General features: G+C 47.1%; 1 protein-coding gene across 6 annotated transcripts in view; it reads left to right on the top strand.

Moving 5' to 3' along the window:
• Positions 1-9,512: 9,512 nt before the first annotated feature.
• Mfsd4a (major facilitator superfamily domain containing 4A) overlaps positions 9,513-15,613 on the top strand; it is a 39,818-nt gene continuing 33,717 nt past the window's right edge. For 2 of the 6 annotated variants that reach the window (XM_060364257.1, XM_060364255.1), the window contains exon 1: positions 9,517-9,950. In XM_060364257.1, the coding sequence (XP_060220240.1) occupies positions 9,721-9,950 (230 nt within the window). In that variant the 5' untranslated portion in view covers positions 9,517-9,720. Of the gene's footprint in view, positions 9,951-15,613 lie in introns of all 6 variants that reach the window. The other 4 variants (XM_060364259.1, XM_060364256.1, XM_021636394.2 and 1 more) reach the window with 4 other exon arrangements.

Raw genomic sequence — 15,613 nt, 5'->3', positions numbered from 1 at the left:
ACGTATGCAAGTTTAACTTCACTTGAAAACAAACAAACAAGCTGAGGTAACTCTGTGGGAGAGCAATTGCCAAGTATGCACTGGGGCCCACTGGGTGGCAGAGCTGGTGAACGCCTGTAATCCCAGCACTCAGGGAGGCAGAGGCAGGTGGATCTCTGTGAATTCCCAGACAGCCTGGTGGTCTACAGAGTGAGTCCAGAACATCCAGGGCTACACAGAGAAACACTGCCTCTCCAAAAACAAACAAACAAACAAACAAAAACAAACAAACAAACAAAAGAAGCACTGGGTTCAATCACCTCAATCAAAACACAACTCCCTACCCACCAATAAATAATTAAGTTAAACATGTATGCCATGTTTTGTTTAGTTTTTTTCAAGACAGGGTTTCTCTGTGTAGCCTGGGCTGTCCTGGACTCTCTTTATAGACCAGGCTGACCTTGAACTCACAGCAATCTGCCTGCCTCTGCCTCTCTGAGTGCTGAAATTAAAGGTATTTGCCACTGCGCACAGCTTGTGTCCCATGTGTTTAGACAACAAAATAGGCCTGAAATAATTACTTGTCAGAATTTCCAGATTAAAGGCAGGAATGGTGATATATACCTATAATCCCAGTACTCAGGGGACCAAAGCAGGAGGATCTTGAGTTTGAGGTCATCCTGGGCTACCCTACAAAACCTCATCTCAAAAACAAACCAACCAAAGTCCAGGCTGGAGATGTAGATGAGTCAGTCAGTCAGTCCTGGCCTAGTGTGTGTGAAGCCTGGGTTCCAGCCCCCGCACTATATAACCAGAGAATACACCTAGAACCCCAGCTCTGGGATTCAGGTCATGCTGTCCAAACAAACAACAAACAAATCAAACAAAATAACAACAACAAAACACCCACACACTAGAATTTCGAAAACAGAGACAACAGTTGTTAGGAGCCCTGTGAGCATCCTTTCAAGAGTCACTGGCTATCGGAGTACCCCTAGGCAGCTAGATGATACGGGGACTCTATGATAAAAGAGTGACTGCAGGAAGTGAAGAGGGTGGCCTGAGAAGCAGAGTACCTAGTGTCTTCAAATAGTGATTGGCCTTGCTGAATAGTGAGATGGGAAGCAAACTTCCTCTTAAGTGGCCCTTTAAGTGGCACTGATTCAAAACCGCAGCCTCCCCCTCCCTGGCCCTAGAGGACTGCATAGACATAGCTACTGAGCCTCATCCTGTTTCTAACTCAGCAAGACCCAGAATTTGCATTTCTAGTAAGCTCTTTGGATTTGCTTCTGCTGCTAGGCCATGAAAACACTTTGCTAGCCGTTAGTGTGCCAAACCAGAGGGCTGTTTGAGATATTGTTGAATTCACTGGGACTGCTGGGGATTACTAGGGATGTAGTCCCAATAGGAGAGTGCTAGCCTAGCACACAGAAAGCCTTGGGTTCAGTCTCCAGCATTGTTTAAACCAGGTGTGGTGGTGCAGGCCTGCAACCCTAGCATCTGGGAGGTGGAAGCAGGAAGGTAAGAAGTTCAAGGTCATCCTTGGCTACTTGTTGATAAAAAGAAAAGACAAACTAGAAGGCCTGGCTTCTCACAGCAGAGAAAGGATCTTTTTTTTTTTTTAATATTTTTATTTAATATTTTATTTATTTTATGTTCATTAGTGTGAAAGTGTCAGATTCCTTGGAATTACAGACAGTTGTGAGCTTCCATGTAATTGCTGGGAATTGAACCCAGGTCCTTTGGAAGAGCTGGCAGTATTATTAACCACTGAGCCATCTCTCCAGCCCCCCAGAGAAAGGATCTTTGCTGCCTAACAACTTATGAAAGAATACTTTCTCCATCTCCCCTCCCCCCCGCACCCCGCTAAAAAGATGGGGACTGACTTCTATGCTGCACACTGTTGAGCTTTTCTCTTTATAAGAGTCGCAGCGTTCCCATTTTAGAGAAGAGTACACTGAGTCTGCATTCCTGTGATGACCAACCCCTCTGGCAACACTCCTGGACATGTTCTGGCTGAGACTGAGTGGGAATCTGCAGGTCTGGGGGTGGAATTCTGTTTCAGCGGGAGACACCATGAGACAATTCCAGAAGTCCTCCAAGGCTAGGCTGGTTGCAGTCAGTACTTTTAAACACTAGCACATACTCAGCACCAAAGAAATGCCAGATCCTGTGCAAAGGCTCTCCAAGGTGTTTTCTTTCTCTATAAGGTGTTTTTCCAATCATCTCCCCTCTTCCCACCCTTCCTGACTCCTTGGCTTCTATGGTGACTGCACCGTCCCCTTTGCCGGCAGGCTGGGCACATGGACTTCACATGGACATTTGGCGCAGGAGGCTCTCTGTGCACACACCTGCCTCTGCTCTATTTGAGTCTGTGCGTGGGAAGGTGGCCCAGCTATCAGGGTAATGTTCTTGGCATTACCTTGGCAAACTATCTCACCTGCCCCGTGCCAATTTCCCCTCCCCCATTCCCCAGCCTACAAAAGCTTTTCCACTCTGCCGCCAGCAGGGCGCTGATGTGGCAGTAGTGATGGCAGTGTTGAAGGTGTGGAAGGGGTGACCTCATGCTCCAGGTTGGCCACAGGAATGGCAAAGCATTCTGACTGACCTTGAAGAGCAGATTTTTTTTATTTTTTTATTTTTTTGATGGTGCTCCAGACAAGCCTGAGAGTCTGCAGGGCTTCGGGGTTACTTAGATGATCTTGTCAAGCCCAGTGACAAGCCCCTAAACTATAGTGTCAGTCCTTTTCTCCTTGTATTATTTTTACTTTGAAGGTTTTCAATGCTAACAACAACAGTAGCAAAACCAATCTGGGCAGTGTGGATTTGAACACTAAGGAATCTGGCAGTGGTGATGAACACAGAGGGCCGTGGCAGGGTGTGGTCAGCTCACCCCACCTCACATTGACCCCCTCCCATCCCTGTGTAAAGGACTTCAGGTTGATGCAACTCCCAGTTAAGTGCAGGATTTCATGTGGTGAAGAACTAGGAGATTCAGGCACCCAGTAAGGACCTTGTCTTCAAAGAACAGCAGCGAACAAGTCTTGAGGATGGGGTTAGGTCACCAGTCCCATGAAGGGACCCAGGAAAGTCAGAGGAGCTTCAGAGCAGGTGGCTTTGAAAAAGAACAGGCTTTTCTCTGAACTAGAAACCTTTCATTTCTATGTACTTTTCCTTCCAGTTTTTTCACACTTCAGGGAGAGAGGTGTCTGAAATTCCTCCAGAGAGCTAGGGACAACTTTCTTTCTGAAATTCCTCCAGAGACTTTCTTCTTCTTCTTCTTCTTCTTCTTCTTCTTCTTCTTCTTCTTCTTCTTCTTCTTCTTCTTCTTCTTCTTCTTCTTCTTCTTCTTCTTCTTCTTTTTGTTGTTCCTTTGTGGGTTTTTTTGAGACAGGGTTTCTCTGTGTCGCCTTGGCTGTCCTGAACTCGCTCTGTAGACAAGGCTGGCCTTGAACTGACAGCAGTCTGCCTGCTTCTGCCTCCCCAAATGCTGGGATCACACCTGATTCCCTTTTAGTTTTTTTTTATGTATATGAGTATTCTCTCTGCATTTACACCTGCAAGAAGAGGGAATCAGTTCAGTTCACATTATAGATGGTTGTGAGCCACCATGTGGTTGCCGGGAATTGAACTCATGACCTTTAGAAGAACAAACAGTGCTCTTAACCATTGAGCCATCTCTCCGGCCCTCCCTTCCAGTTTTTAATAAGGAAATTGTGTGCAAGGTCTTTTGTTTTCTTTTTTTTTTTTAAAGGCATGTGCCACCATGCCCATCTATTTTTTTTATTTTTTTAAACCTTTTTCAAAGATGTATTTATTATACAGTATTCTGCCTGCATATGGGCCTGCATGCCAGAAGAAGCCACCAGAATTCCTTGCAGATGGTTGTGAGCCACCATGTGGTTGCTGGGAATTGAACTCGGGACCTTTGAAAGAAGGTGTCAGTGCTCTTAACCTCTGAGCCATCTCTCCAGGCCCTAAGGTCTTTTGTTTTCATGAGACTTTGGATCAAACCCAAGACCTCACACACTTCAGCTAATGCTTTACTGATGAGCTACATCTCTACCTTAAATGGGCATTTCAGTACACAACAGAGGGCTGGTGGGATGGCTCAGCAGGTAAAGATGCTTGCTGACAAGTCTGAAGACCTGAGTTCCATCCCTGGAACCCACCTGATGGAAGAAGAGCAGGACCCCTGTAAGTCATCCCTGCACAGTGGCACACACCCCCATCAATTAAAATGTTCAGATACACAACATAATAAAAAATGCTGAGGCAAAAGAATTGCTCTGAGTTCAAGGGCAGCCAAGTCTTTGTCAAAAGTAATCAAGACCTGTCTTAAACAAAGCAAGCAAAAGAAGGGAACAGAATACAGCCTCTCTTCTTGGAGAACTTGTTTTAGTGGCAAGATAAGGTATGGAAATATAAAGCCAAAAGTTGTAAAGAAATTGTGCAAATAACAGCTCCCAGCTGTTTATCCAGCTCTCACTGTCCTGCTGGCAGGCAGGGCATCCTGGGAAGGGAGACACAGAGTAGGGGCAGGAAGCTAGAACTTGGGTTACTGCCCTGCAGCCCAAGAACTCAAGGGCAGTTCCAAAGAACTGAAGGCTGCTTGTGTGCTGCAGAGGCTGGCAGCAGCTGGAACAGTCCCGGATGAACACTAACACAGGAGATGTGCAGGGTGAAGGGGTGAGTCAGGCAAACTTTATCTGGGGAAGGTTCCCTAAGGAATATGAAAGAGAAAATTACCATGAGACTAGCTTTGGTGGAGATGAGGAGAAAACCATTTTATTTGAATATTTCAAATTAATTTTTACATTTTATGTATTTATTTTAGCGTGTGCGGGAGTGTGGACACATAGGTGCCACTAACATGAGTCAGTTCTCTCCTTCCACCACACATGGGTTCTAGGGATTGAACTTCTAGGGTCATCAGGCTAGGCAACAAGTGCCTTTACCCACGGAGCCGTCTCTCCAGCCCCTCAGTTTGTTTCTTTTTAGAAAGATTTTATTGTATTTTTGATTTTTTTTTTTTAAGACAGGGTTTCTCTGTATAACAGTCCTGGCTCTCCTGGAACTTAATCTGTAGAGCAGGCTGGCCTCAAACTCGAAGGACCCCCCTGCCTCTGCCTCTGAAATGCTGGGATTAAAGGCGTGCACCACCATGCCTGGGTTAATTTTTATTTCATGAATATAGATGTTTTGCCTGCATGTATGTCTTGCAACACTTGTGTGTCCATTGCCTGCTGAGGTTAGAAGAGGGACTGAGGTCACAGATGGTTGTGGGCTGCCATGTGGGTGCTGGAAAATGAACCCCTGGTCCTCTGAAAGAACAGCCAGTGCTCCTAACACCTCCAGCTCCTAGTTTGTTATTATTTTAAATACACAAGGAGGGCACACCTTGGCACTCTAAGTAACCAACACAAACTAAAACATGTATTATTTTCTTTTTGAAAAAATCATTATCATACATCAGTTATATCCAATAATGGGCTTTGTGATGACCTTTTCACATGTACATAGCGTATCACATTCACCCTCCCCATCACCCTTTCTTGTCCCCTTCCCACAGACCCCTTTCTTCTTCCCAACTGGTCCTCCTTGTGCTTTCATATCCCATGTGTGTTGATGCAATGAATTTAGTGAGGGTTACTTATAGGACCCCACGAGGGGGTTATTTACAGGAACATGGTGACTTACCTGAAGAAAATGTCTTGTCCACCTCCAGCAACCATTAGCTATTTAAAGATTCTTAAGGAGGGATGTGACCTTGAGAGCTTCCCCTCCTCACAAAAAGTAACTTTTGAGGAGATTTTAAAATAAAATGGAGCTGTAAAATGGGCATGGTGGCACATGTCTTTAATCCCAGCCCTTGGGAGGCAGAAGCAGGAAGATATCTGAGTTTGAAGCCAGCCTCATCTACAGAGTGAGTTCCAGGATAGCCAGGACTGCACAGAGAAACCTTGTCTCGAAAACCAAAAAAAAAAGTAAATAAAAAAGAAAATGGAGTTGGGGGAGACCTTAAGGTGTTACTGATCTATGCAAACATCAAGCTGCTACAGAGAGCTTGATTGTTTATTTGTTTATTTATTTATTTATTTATTTGAGGTATGGTTTCATGTACCCTAGCCAACTCTCTATATAGCTGAGGTGACCCGGAACTCCTTCCTCTACCTCTCAAGTATTGGGACTATAGGCATCTAGCTTCCTAGCTAGGGAGGCAGAATTCTTAAACTGGCCATAAAACTAACATGGGAGTGAGAGCCTTGAGGTGGGCCAAGGCCTCAGAAGCTAGCAACATCTTTTATTGGATATAGCAGCTTTTACAGGCTCATAGATGACAAATGAACTTTGTACCTGCAGAAAACTCAACCAGCTGTGTGCAGCCCAGGAGCAGTAGCCTGTTAGATGAGAAGCTTGTCTCTCTGACAGTCACCCTCTTCCAATGTAACTGTGTCCTTAAAGTCTCTATGATGACTCTCACTACAGAACTCACTCTTAAGTTCCCATCTGTGTTTTCCCCAGCTGCAGTCTAATAAGACCCCAAATAAAGTCATGTGGCTTTTTACTGTTCCTGAGCTTGAATTCTTCAAAAGGAACTAGAGAATGTGTGAAGCTGGAAAACAGAAGCCCTGAAGGAGAAATGATGAGTCCAACCTTCCTGTGACCCCTCTCATCTTCTAGACCCACTTCCTACACACATCACCTCATCCTTGCCATCTTTCCAGGCAGAAGCTTCTTCTGGCCTCTCAAGTACCTTTTGCAGAGTCTACCTCATGGCTGCTCCTCTCTCCTCAGCCCATGTCTCCACCCCACACAGTATAGCTTCCAACAGCCTCCAACTGTAAGGAGGTTGAGTACAGATTTAAGGTGCAGGGATGTTCGCCTCACTCTTGCTTACTTTCCTTTATTACTATTTTACACTAAAGCATAACTTACACAAAATAAAATGCCTACATCTTAAGTGTGCAACCCAGTAAACTTTTATGGATGTTTTTAACTGGGTAATGTGGAGGTAAAGGGAAATTTCCTCTTTCTTTTGAAAGTTTGTTAGAATAAACCAAGGAACATTAAATAGTGTAAAAACTTGAACCCCAGTATGGGTGAAATCACAGGGGTGTGATTACTACTCAGCCAATGTCACTTGCAAACTTAGGTGTCTCTTTTTCTATAGGGAAGAGATAATAGACACGTTCAGACAATTTTTAAGAGTTTTTAAGTGATTATCAGGAAGTAACTGGTTCTGGAAACAGTCTTTTGGAGTCCAAATGAACACAGAAGACCATTGTTAGCTTACAGAGAAGTACAACCAAGGGTGTTCTAGTCCCCACTCTTCCTTTTTGAGATGGATAATGGGTTCAATTTGTAATCTAGCCTTATTGCTGATAAGGGATTTCCACAGAACCTCTCCCCATGCTTAGGAAGAAGGACAAGGAAGGGTTGTTCAGGGAAGGAGGGCTGTTCAGGGAGGGCTGGGGATTTAGCTCACGGACAGAACAAGTGAGTAGCATGGAACAGATAATGCCCTGAGTTTGGTCTTTAGCATCAAATGGGGAAACAAACAAACAAAATAAAAAGAAGAAAGGAAACAGGAAGAGAAGAGAAGAGATGGGAGAATACAGGTTACAGGATCTTAATTTTGAACATTATAAAGCTTTTGATTTTTATTTAGCTCAAATTGCTCAGCTTGCCAAAAAAAAAAAAAAAAAGGCAGCATATTGGAGCTGTCAGTCTCTGAAAGTCAACAGTAACCTCTATTCAGAGCAAACTATAAAATATTCCTAGCATCCCAGACTAGTCACTGGGCTCTCTCACTGTAACCAGGGTTGTTGCCATCATGGCAGAGAAGCCAGCCAGGAAGGCAATGTCACTGGATGCAATGTGTAGAAAAATCATGAAGATTTCCAGGTTCTCTGCCTGGAGATATAAAATCCCTGTGTCCAGATGGGATGTGTGAGGTTCCCGCACCCAGATCACATGTCAGAAGGACTAACAGGTACAGAGTAGGAGGGCTGTTCTGTAAGGCTTTGGGGAACAGTCACAAGGAGCAACGTTTCAGTTTTGTGCAAGACTCATCCTACCCCGAGCTGATGCACAATGGACTGCTAGAAAATGATAAGCAGGAGCTGCAGAGATGGCTCAGCAGTTAAGAACATTGGCTGTTCTTCCAGAGGACACAGGTTCAATTCCCAGCACCCTTGTGGTGCCTTGAAATTTTTTGTAACTCTAGTTCCAGACATTGTCTTCTGACCTCCACGGGCACCAGGCATGCACACAGTGCACAGATATACATGCAGGCAAAGCATACATAAAATAAACAAATCTTTAAAAAGGTTTAAAAAATGAAAAGAAAATGGCAAGCAAATGCCATCAATAGAAATGTCTGTCAAGAACAAAGCAATCAAGCTATTACTGGGATAATGGGGAGGAGATAGGGGTCTGAACAGAGGTACCCTTCCCATCTCTAAGCTGCCATTGTTCTAGAATTTCACAGAAGTGGCGGGAGGACTCAAAAGCTAGTGATTATGATTTTTTTTTTTCCAGATGATAGCTTTTTGCTTTATTCCAAGAACTGTAAATCCCACCCTTACCGCCGTTAGGTTAGTCCACAGAGTGAATGAGTCAGAGGGACACTCTCTTGAGCCTTCCTCTGTTGCATACAGTCTAGGACTGGATGGAACAGGTATGGGGTAGCACTTTGAAGTATTGTGTCTGAAAGAGAAGTTGATTATCTCCTCTCCATGCCAAGTTGTCACGGGGGTCATCCAGCCAAACAGTTTCTGGGATCTTTCAACCCTGGTACCCCTGGGTACAAGTGGGTACAATGTCACAACTTCCACCACTATTAGGACATTTGGCAAAGGAGACACTGAAGGGTCTTACTGCTCTGCTCCTAGGTTCTGGTGCAGGCACCATATCCCTGGCTCTGTCCTGGATATGCTGCCACAGGGTCCTACGGCAAACCCTCCACCTGGCCAGGCCTTTTCACGTGGGAAGAGATCTCTGCCTGAGGATTATCTCAGCACTTCTCTCGAATCCTAGTTTTTCTGCCCTCCCCCACTGCACTGTGAAGAAGAAATAGACTCCTGCACAGAGCCAGGCCTGACTGCCCGCCACATCTGTGATGGGACAGGTGGGGTGATGCACTTCCGTCCTCAGGAGGAAAGTGGAGAATACAAACGTTTCTAGGGCTTGGGATACTTGCCTACTATGATCTAGGCCTTGGGGTCGATTCCAGAACTTAAAAGCAGCAAAACGAAAGTTTCTGGGGTGTTTGTTTCCAAATAACAATGTGCTGAACGCCTTGGGGTTCCAAATGAAAGCCACAAGAAAACAATGTAGAGATGAAACTATTTTTCTTCCATAGGGTATAGGGTGTGGGGATAGAGGGCGGCACTGGCAGACCCTCAAAGTCCACCTGCAGCACCCCCAGGACCAAGTGATGAGGATTCAGACCTCCAGGTGCAAAGTCCGCGGTGTAAGGCACACAGAGCCCTTAGCACAAGCTGGCGGGTCGCGCTTCCGGGTGGGTTCCAACCCCGGACCCTGGGGACGCGAGGCGGGGCGATCCCCGCGGCGAGACACGTGCGTCCGTGGCGCCCCGGACCGTCAGGCGTCCCCGCGCTGGCCGAGGGCGGGGCAGCCGCGCGGCGCTCCCCTCCTCTCTTCTCCTCCTCCCTCGCGGCCTCTGATCGGCGGCCGTACTCGGCCCTGGGCTCGCTGCGAGCTGCTGGCCGAACCATGGGCTGCGACGGCCGGGTGTCTGAGCTGCTCCGCCGCAACCTACAGCCCACGCTCACCTATTGGAGCGTCTTCTTCAGCTTCGGCCTGTGCATTGCTTTCCTGGGGCCCACGCTGCTGGACCTTCGCTGCCAGACGCACAGCTCGCTGCCCCAGATCTCCTGGGTCTTCTTCTCACAGCAGCTCTGCCTCCTGCTAGGCAGCGCCCTCGGGGGTGTCTTCAAGAGGACGTGAGTGTCGCGCCCGCGCGCCCCTCCCCATCCCCGCAGCTATGACCACCTGCCTAGCTGGGCTGAGTCTAGCCCAGGGGCTGCTTCCCTCCCCCACCACAAGCTCTCCCGGAAAACTCTCCCGGGACTGAAGGTGACATCTGGGCTATGTACTTGTTTCACTTACCCCCAAGAGATCTTCGAACCGTTTCGCCCTTGCTCACAGAGTCCACCAGCCAAGGCGTGATGGCAGAGATGCGTAAGAGACCCTTATTGCTCTGCTCCTCTGAGATCTTGTAGCCCCAGCGCCGGAGGTGGAATTGGCACTGAGGTGGGAGAACAGTTGGCGGTGCCAGCTCAGGGGGCAGTTCTCAGTGACAGGGCTGGCTTGTCGTTTGACCAGGAACCCCATAGGTAGCTCCACATCAGTTAACACAGGTGGTCCCTTTACCTAGGTGGTGAGGCTCCTGGGGTTTCCTAAGGGAGACAAGACATGCCTCCAACATTGGCAGCTGAGGCTGAGCCCTTAGGCCTGTGAGAGTCCCATAGCTAGGGCCAGATTGAGAGCAGTGTAGGGCCTCTCATCCATCCCCTAGCTCTGGTACCTAGGACCCCCACCTTCACCCCTCCACTTTGTTCCTCCTCCCTGGCCTCTGCCAGGACAGAGCTCTGGTCTCTCCCTGGCACTTGGAATGACACCCTTTTGGGTGCCATCTAGAGCCCCATTCTCCTGGCTAATTGTGTAAGAGTTCCCCTTAGGACTTTCTAGAAAGGCAGCAGCCTTTACTCTGGACAGCCAGGAGTAGAGAGCTAGAACTGAGGAATGAACAACTTGCATACCAAAGGCTGTTGTGTGGCCTTCCTCATTCTACTTTCTAAAAGATCGATTATCTGGATTGCAAAACAATGGTTGGGAGGTCTATTGAAAACAAACAAACAAACAAACACATAAATAAATAAGACTGTGTATAGCAGCCATTCTAGGCCGAAGGGCCAGAGGGCTCAGTCCTCCAGGTGTGCAGGGAAGATATTGTACAGGTATAAAGTGGACCCCAATCTAAGCAACCTAGAGCCTGGCATACCTCAGAAATTGGAGAGTGACTATTTTCATTTCCTCCGTATGATATGGCAAATGTATGAATTCTCAGAAGCATGTCTCCTTGTGCCTACTTGTGTTTTTTGTGAGCTTGGGATGGCTTTGGAGATACAGGAACTCTGAAGATATGTTCCTTCTAGAAAATTAATGAAAAGGAAGAGTGAGTATCTCTGAATGTCAGGGGGCTCTGTTTTTTGTTTGGGGTGCTGGGGATGGAACTCAGGTAAGCATGCATGCCAGGCAAGCTCCCTGCCTTTGGGCCACCCTCCCAGCCCTCACAGATGTTGTGCTGTGTTGTGCTCACCTTTCTGGAATTTTTTAGGAACATATGTAGCACAAACAGGAAGGAGATTGAAAATCACTCTAAGTGACAGATAGGCAAGCCTGCTTTTCTGAAATGGGGAGAGACACAAACCCAATGGGCCATCTCTCCCTGGCTTTGTTCCTCATTCTAGGTTCTTTATCTACCAGGCAACAGAGAGAGAATCCTGAAGCAGGAAACCACAGCAGTGTCAACAATAGTAACTAACCATTGTGCAAAGGGTCTATGTCAGGGCTAGGCTTAGTTCTTATATCAACCCATTTAATTTTCACCACAACCCTGCAAAGCAATGCTATTATCTCCATTTTATACACGAGGAAGCTAAGACACGGAGGGGTTAAGAAGTTAAGTTAGGTGTGGTAACCCCAGCTCTCTGGAGGCTGAGTCAGGAGGATCTTGAGTTGGAGGCCAGCCTGGACCACATAGCAAAAGCCTGTCTCAAGCAGCCAAAAATAAAGAAAAAGAGAGGAGGAGGGAAGGAGAGAGTTCCAGAATGTGGGCTGTAGGGTCTGTTGTCCCAGGTGCCTTGGCAGTGGCCCTGCCTTATGAATGCCAGCAGCTGCTCTGTAGCTGAGGCTGGAACAAGAGGTGGCTATTCCATGAGTCTTCATGGGCTGAGTATTCCTGAGCCCTGACAGTGCCTGGAAAGGCTAGGTGAGCCTCTGCGCCTCATGCTGGGATCTTCCAGAGCTAGGTAGGGCTCCTGGTGGTTTGAATTTAAATTCTGAGCTTCAGCCCTCACAGCTTCAAGACAAAATATTACCAAGAACCCTTTTGTTTGATAAAGAGCAAAGCAGGGTTCTGTGGGAAAGAGAGGAAGATCCTGAGTGTCAGCAATGATGGCCCCCCACATGGCTAACTCTGGGCAGTCTCCCCATTCCCACCCCCAAAGTGAATGGAAGCTCTGCCAGCCCTGATGTGGCTTTACCTGTCTCCATTAAAATGCTAATGTCCCTGCAAGGAAGCGCTTTTCAGCTTACCAGTCAGTGTGCCAGACTGGCACTGGAAATGGGGGATTGCCTTAACGAATCTCAAGGGCCAGCTATAGAGAGGATGGGCGGGGAGTGTCTTTCTTTAGGGTTCTACTGAGGCCCTATCTACTGCTTAGCCTCATCTGAGAGCTCTGGGCCACAGGGGCCTTCTAGACACCTCCATAAGGCAGGCATTGGAGTAGGTCATCAGAGCAACATCAGCCTTCCTCCCCTACACTTAGCTGAGTCAAAGATCTTGACCTTTAAATCAGGCCATCTGCAAACCTCCCTAGGAAAATATTGTTGAACACAAAGAGGAAATCTAGAAAAGAGACTTAGAAAGCTACCTGGCTGGCAAGGTGACCAGCCTTGTGATTTGACAAACAGGTAAAGGGTATTTAGACAAAAGGTTAGAGTTTGATTTTTCCCTCCTGGTTTTGTGGGACCTGTCTAACCACTCCAGGCAGTTGGAAAACCCCCTTATCTCTGGGACATCAGTAGATACACAATTTGAGATCATCTCCAGAGACTCCCAGCCTCCCCATGGCTTCTCACTGCTGAAGCAGTGAGAGCAGTAAGTGGCTGAGGCTTGTTGATATCTACATTTGCCAATTGACATACACTACCCTCCACCTCCTTGTATATATTTTTAAATCTAATTCCTTCTTATCTTCAAATCCCCTGCTGCCTGGACTCAGTTAAAAGCCTCTCCCCTGCAAACCCTTGTAGCAAACTGGGTCTTCATCCCCCTCCCCAGAGCCAGCCCTGTAGTCCACTTGCATCTCAAGTCATTGGTCTCTTGAAGTCCCTGGAACACACCACAAAATGTTCCCCTCTCTGGACTGGGCTCTGATTGGCTCACTTCCAGAAAGCCTTTGTTTGTCCCTTCAACAGCTTGTCTACCTTTTGGTGTATTACAAACCTGTGCCAGAATCCTACTGGGAGTTCAGCATTGGGCAGGTTCTAGTTTAAAAACATCTCAAAGCCAGGCATATCGATGTATGCCTGTAATCCCAGTCCTTGTGAGATGGAGATGGGAGGATCCTGAATTCAGAGTTATCTTCCACCACATAAGGAGTTTGAGGCCAGCCTGGGCTACTTAAGGAAACCAAACCAAACCAAACCAAACAACAATGACAAAAATTCAATACACAGAGGTACCGTGAACCCAGAAACTCTCTCTACTCCTCAGTATATATACAAGAGAAGTAAAAACATTTGTCCAGACAAAAATGCATACCTACATGTTCACAGCAACAGTACTCATAGTAAGTGGAAATAAAATAATGACCAGGTTAATAAAACGTGGCATAAATAAAGGAGCAGGCAGCCTATGGAGCCATCCTTACAGGGTATCTCATTCAGCCAAAATACTAGTCATGAAACAGCCAGTCATGAAGGACCACACAGTGTATGAGACCATTCTCGTGGGCTATCCAGTACAGAGGATCTGGACTTGGCGGGGGCAGGGGGTTGGGGAAGCCAAGTAATAAGTGGTATGAAGAAGTACATGGGGTGACTTCAATGGATATAGGGTTTCTTTCTGAGGTGAAAGAAATACTTAAAATTTGGGCTGGACACAGCAACACAAGCCCATAACCCCAGCACTTGGTAGGGTGGTTGGATAGGAGGGTGGGAGGCTGTTAAGGCAGGAGGATAGTGAGTTCTAGGCAAGCCTTGGCTAGAGTGAGATCCTATCTCACAAAAACAAATAAACAGACTTCAAAACTTAAACTATGATAATGGTCTCACTACTCACAATATGAAAAACAAAATTGATGTGTACACTTCAAACAGTTGAATTTTATAGTATAGAAACCACATATCAAAGTTTTAGTTAAAAGCATCTCAGAACTCATTCCACAAATTAATTTATTCATTCAACAAATACTTCTTGAGCCACAGCCTGTTTTAGGAGTGAGGGCTCCAGACAAGGTCCCTGCTCTTCCCAAGTGGCCATTCTGGAGTGCAGTGTGTGACACTGAAATAGGAAAGGGACAGAGAGTGGCAGAGTTGAATTGTGGTGCTCATGGTAGGTCACTTTAGGGATGTGACATTAAGATCTGGCTCCTGAGGAACAGGTCAGGCACATCAGGAAGTAAGAGAGAGGTGTTTTAGGCAAACAGACCTAAGATTTGGCTCTGGTCTGTGGCACTTTCCACATGCCCAGCACCCAGTGAGCCGTTGAGGGCAGTGCAGCCGCAGCCTGAGTCAAACAGGCAGTCCTGCCCCCGTCACCGTAGGACTGTGAACAGGCTGGCCAAAGCATCAGTATGGAGGACTGAGGTGACTGAGTTATAAGGAGCCCTCCTTGCCTCCATCAGCTGAGAGAAAATTGCTCACTGATCCTAGTTCCTGGAAGGATGGGCACTCTGTCTTCTGAGGTTGATGGGTACTGCACTGTGACTTCCACCATTTTGTCCTCCATTCCTTTCCATGGGAAAGGTGAGCAACCAGGCATCCCTGCCTTGGAGAGGGAGTTCCCAAGGAGAATGTGGTATCCCAGACCCAGGCATCATGGAATTGGGGCTTAGCAGCATTTTTCCCCAACTGGGGTCAGAGAGCGGGAATGGGCCCTACCTGTATGGAGTCATGCAGTCCTATCTCTTTTCACAGCACCAGGAAGCCAAAAACAGGTGCCCAAGGCAGGGGCACTCCAAGGTGGTCACATGTATATCTGGCAACCAGTCCTGAGAGGGGGTTAGCAGCCTACTCAAGGTCACATAGCCAAAATGGCCCAGCAGGCAATGCCACCATAGTCACAGCCAGCCTGAGGGGGGACGCTGAACCCTCCTCTCCACTCCCATTTACAACTTCATGTGGTGCCATTAATAAGTAACCTGACTATTTATCAGGCTTTCTGGCATAAGTTTCTTAAGCCTTGGAGGAAAGAGACACCTTTAACTAAGCCCAAATTCACATCTGATTTCCAGGGGAGAGCAGGCAATGGCACTCTGCCAGTCCTTGCCTCAGCTGGGGGCCAAGACCTGTACCACTCTCTTCCCATTTATACCTTACTTTCCTGTTCTTTAAAGTGAGAAGCTCCTAGTTGCTGCTACTCTAGCTGTGAAAGTGTGTGGAACCAGGAGGTGGATTCCTGGTACATATTCTTGGGGTATGGCAGGAGGAGTGGAGATAGGAGGAAGAGCTGGCATTGGTCCCTGTCATCTTCTTGCTGGCATATCCTGGGCCCTGCATTGAAGAAGCCCAGGGCTGCAAGGAAGGATGAGCACTGGAGAGGGAGCTGCCTGAGGCTTTGAGAAGGAACTCTTGCCATCTCCAATTAGTGTGGAGA

The sequence above is a fragment of the Meriones unguiculatus genome, chromosome 11 (genome assembly GCF_030254825.1).
Source record: "Meriones unguiculatus strain TT.TT164.6M chromosome 11, Bangor_MerUng_6.1, whole genome shotgun sequence".
In the NCBI taxonomy this organism is placed as follows: domain Eukaryota; kingdom Metazoa; phylum Chordata; class Mammalia; order Rodentia; family Muridae; genus Meriones; species Meriones unguiculatus.
The sequence above is the reverse complement of the archived record's forward strand: the minus strand, read 5'-3'. Positions and strand labels throughout refer to the sequence as shown.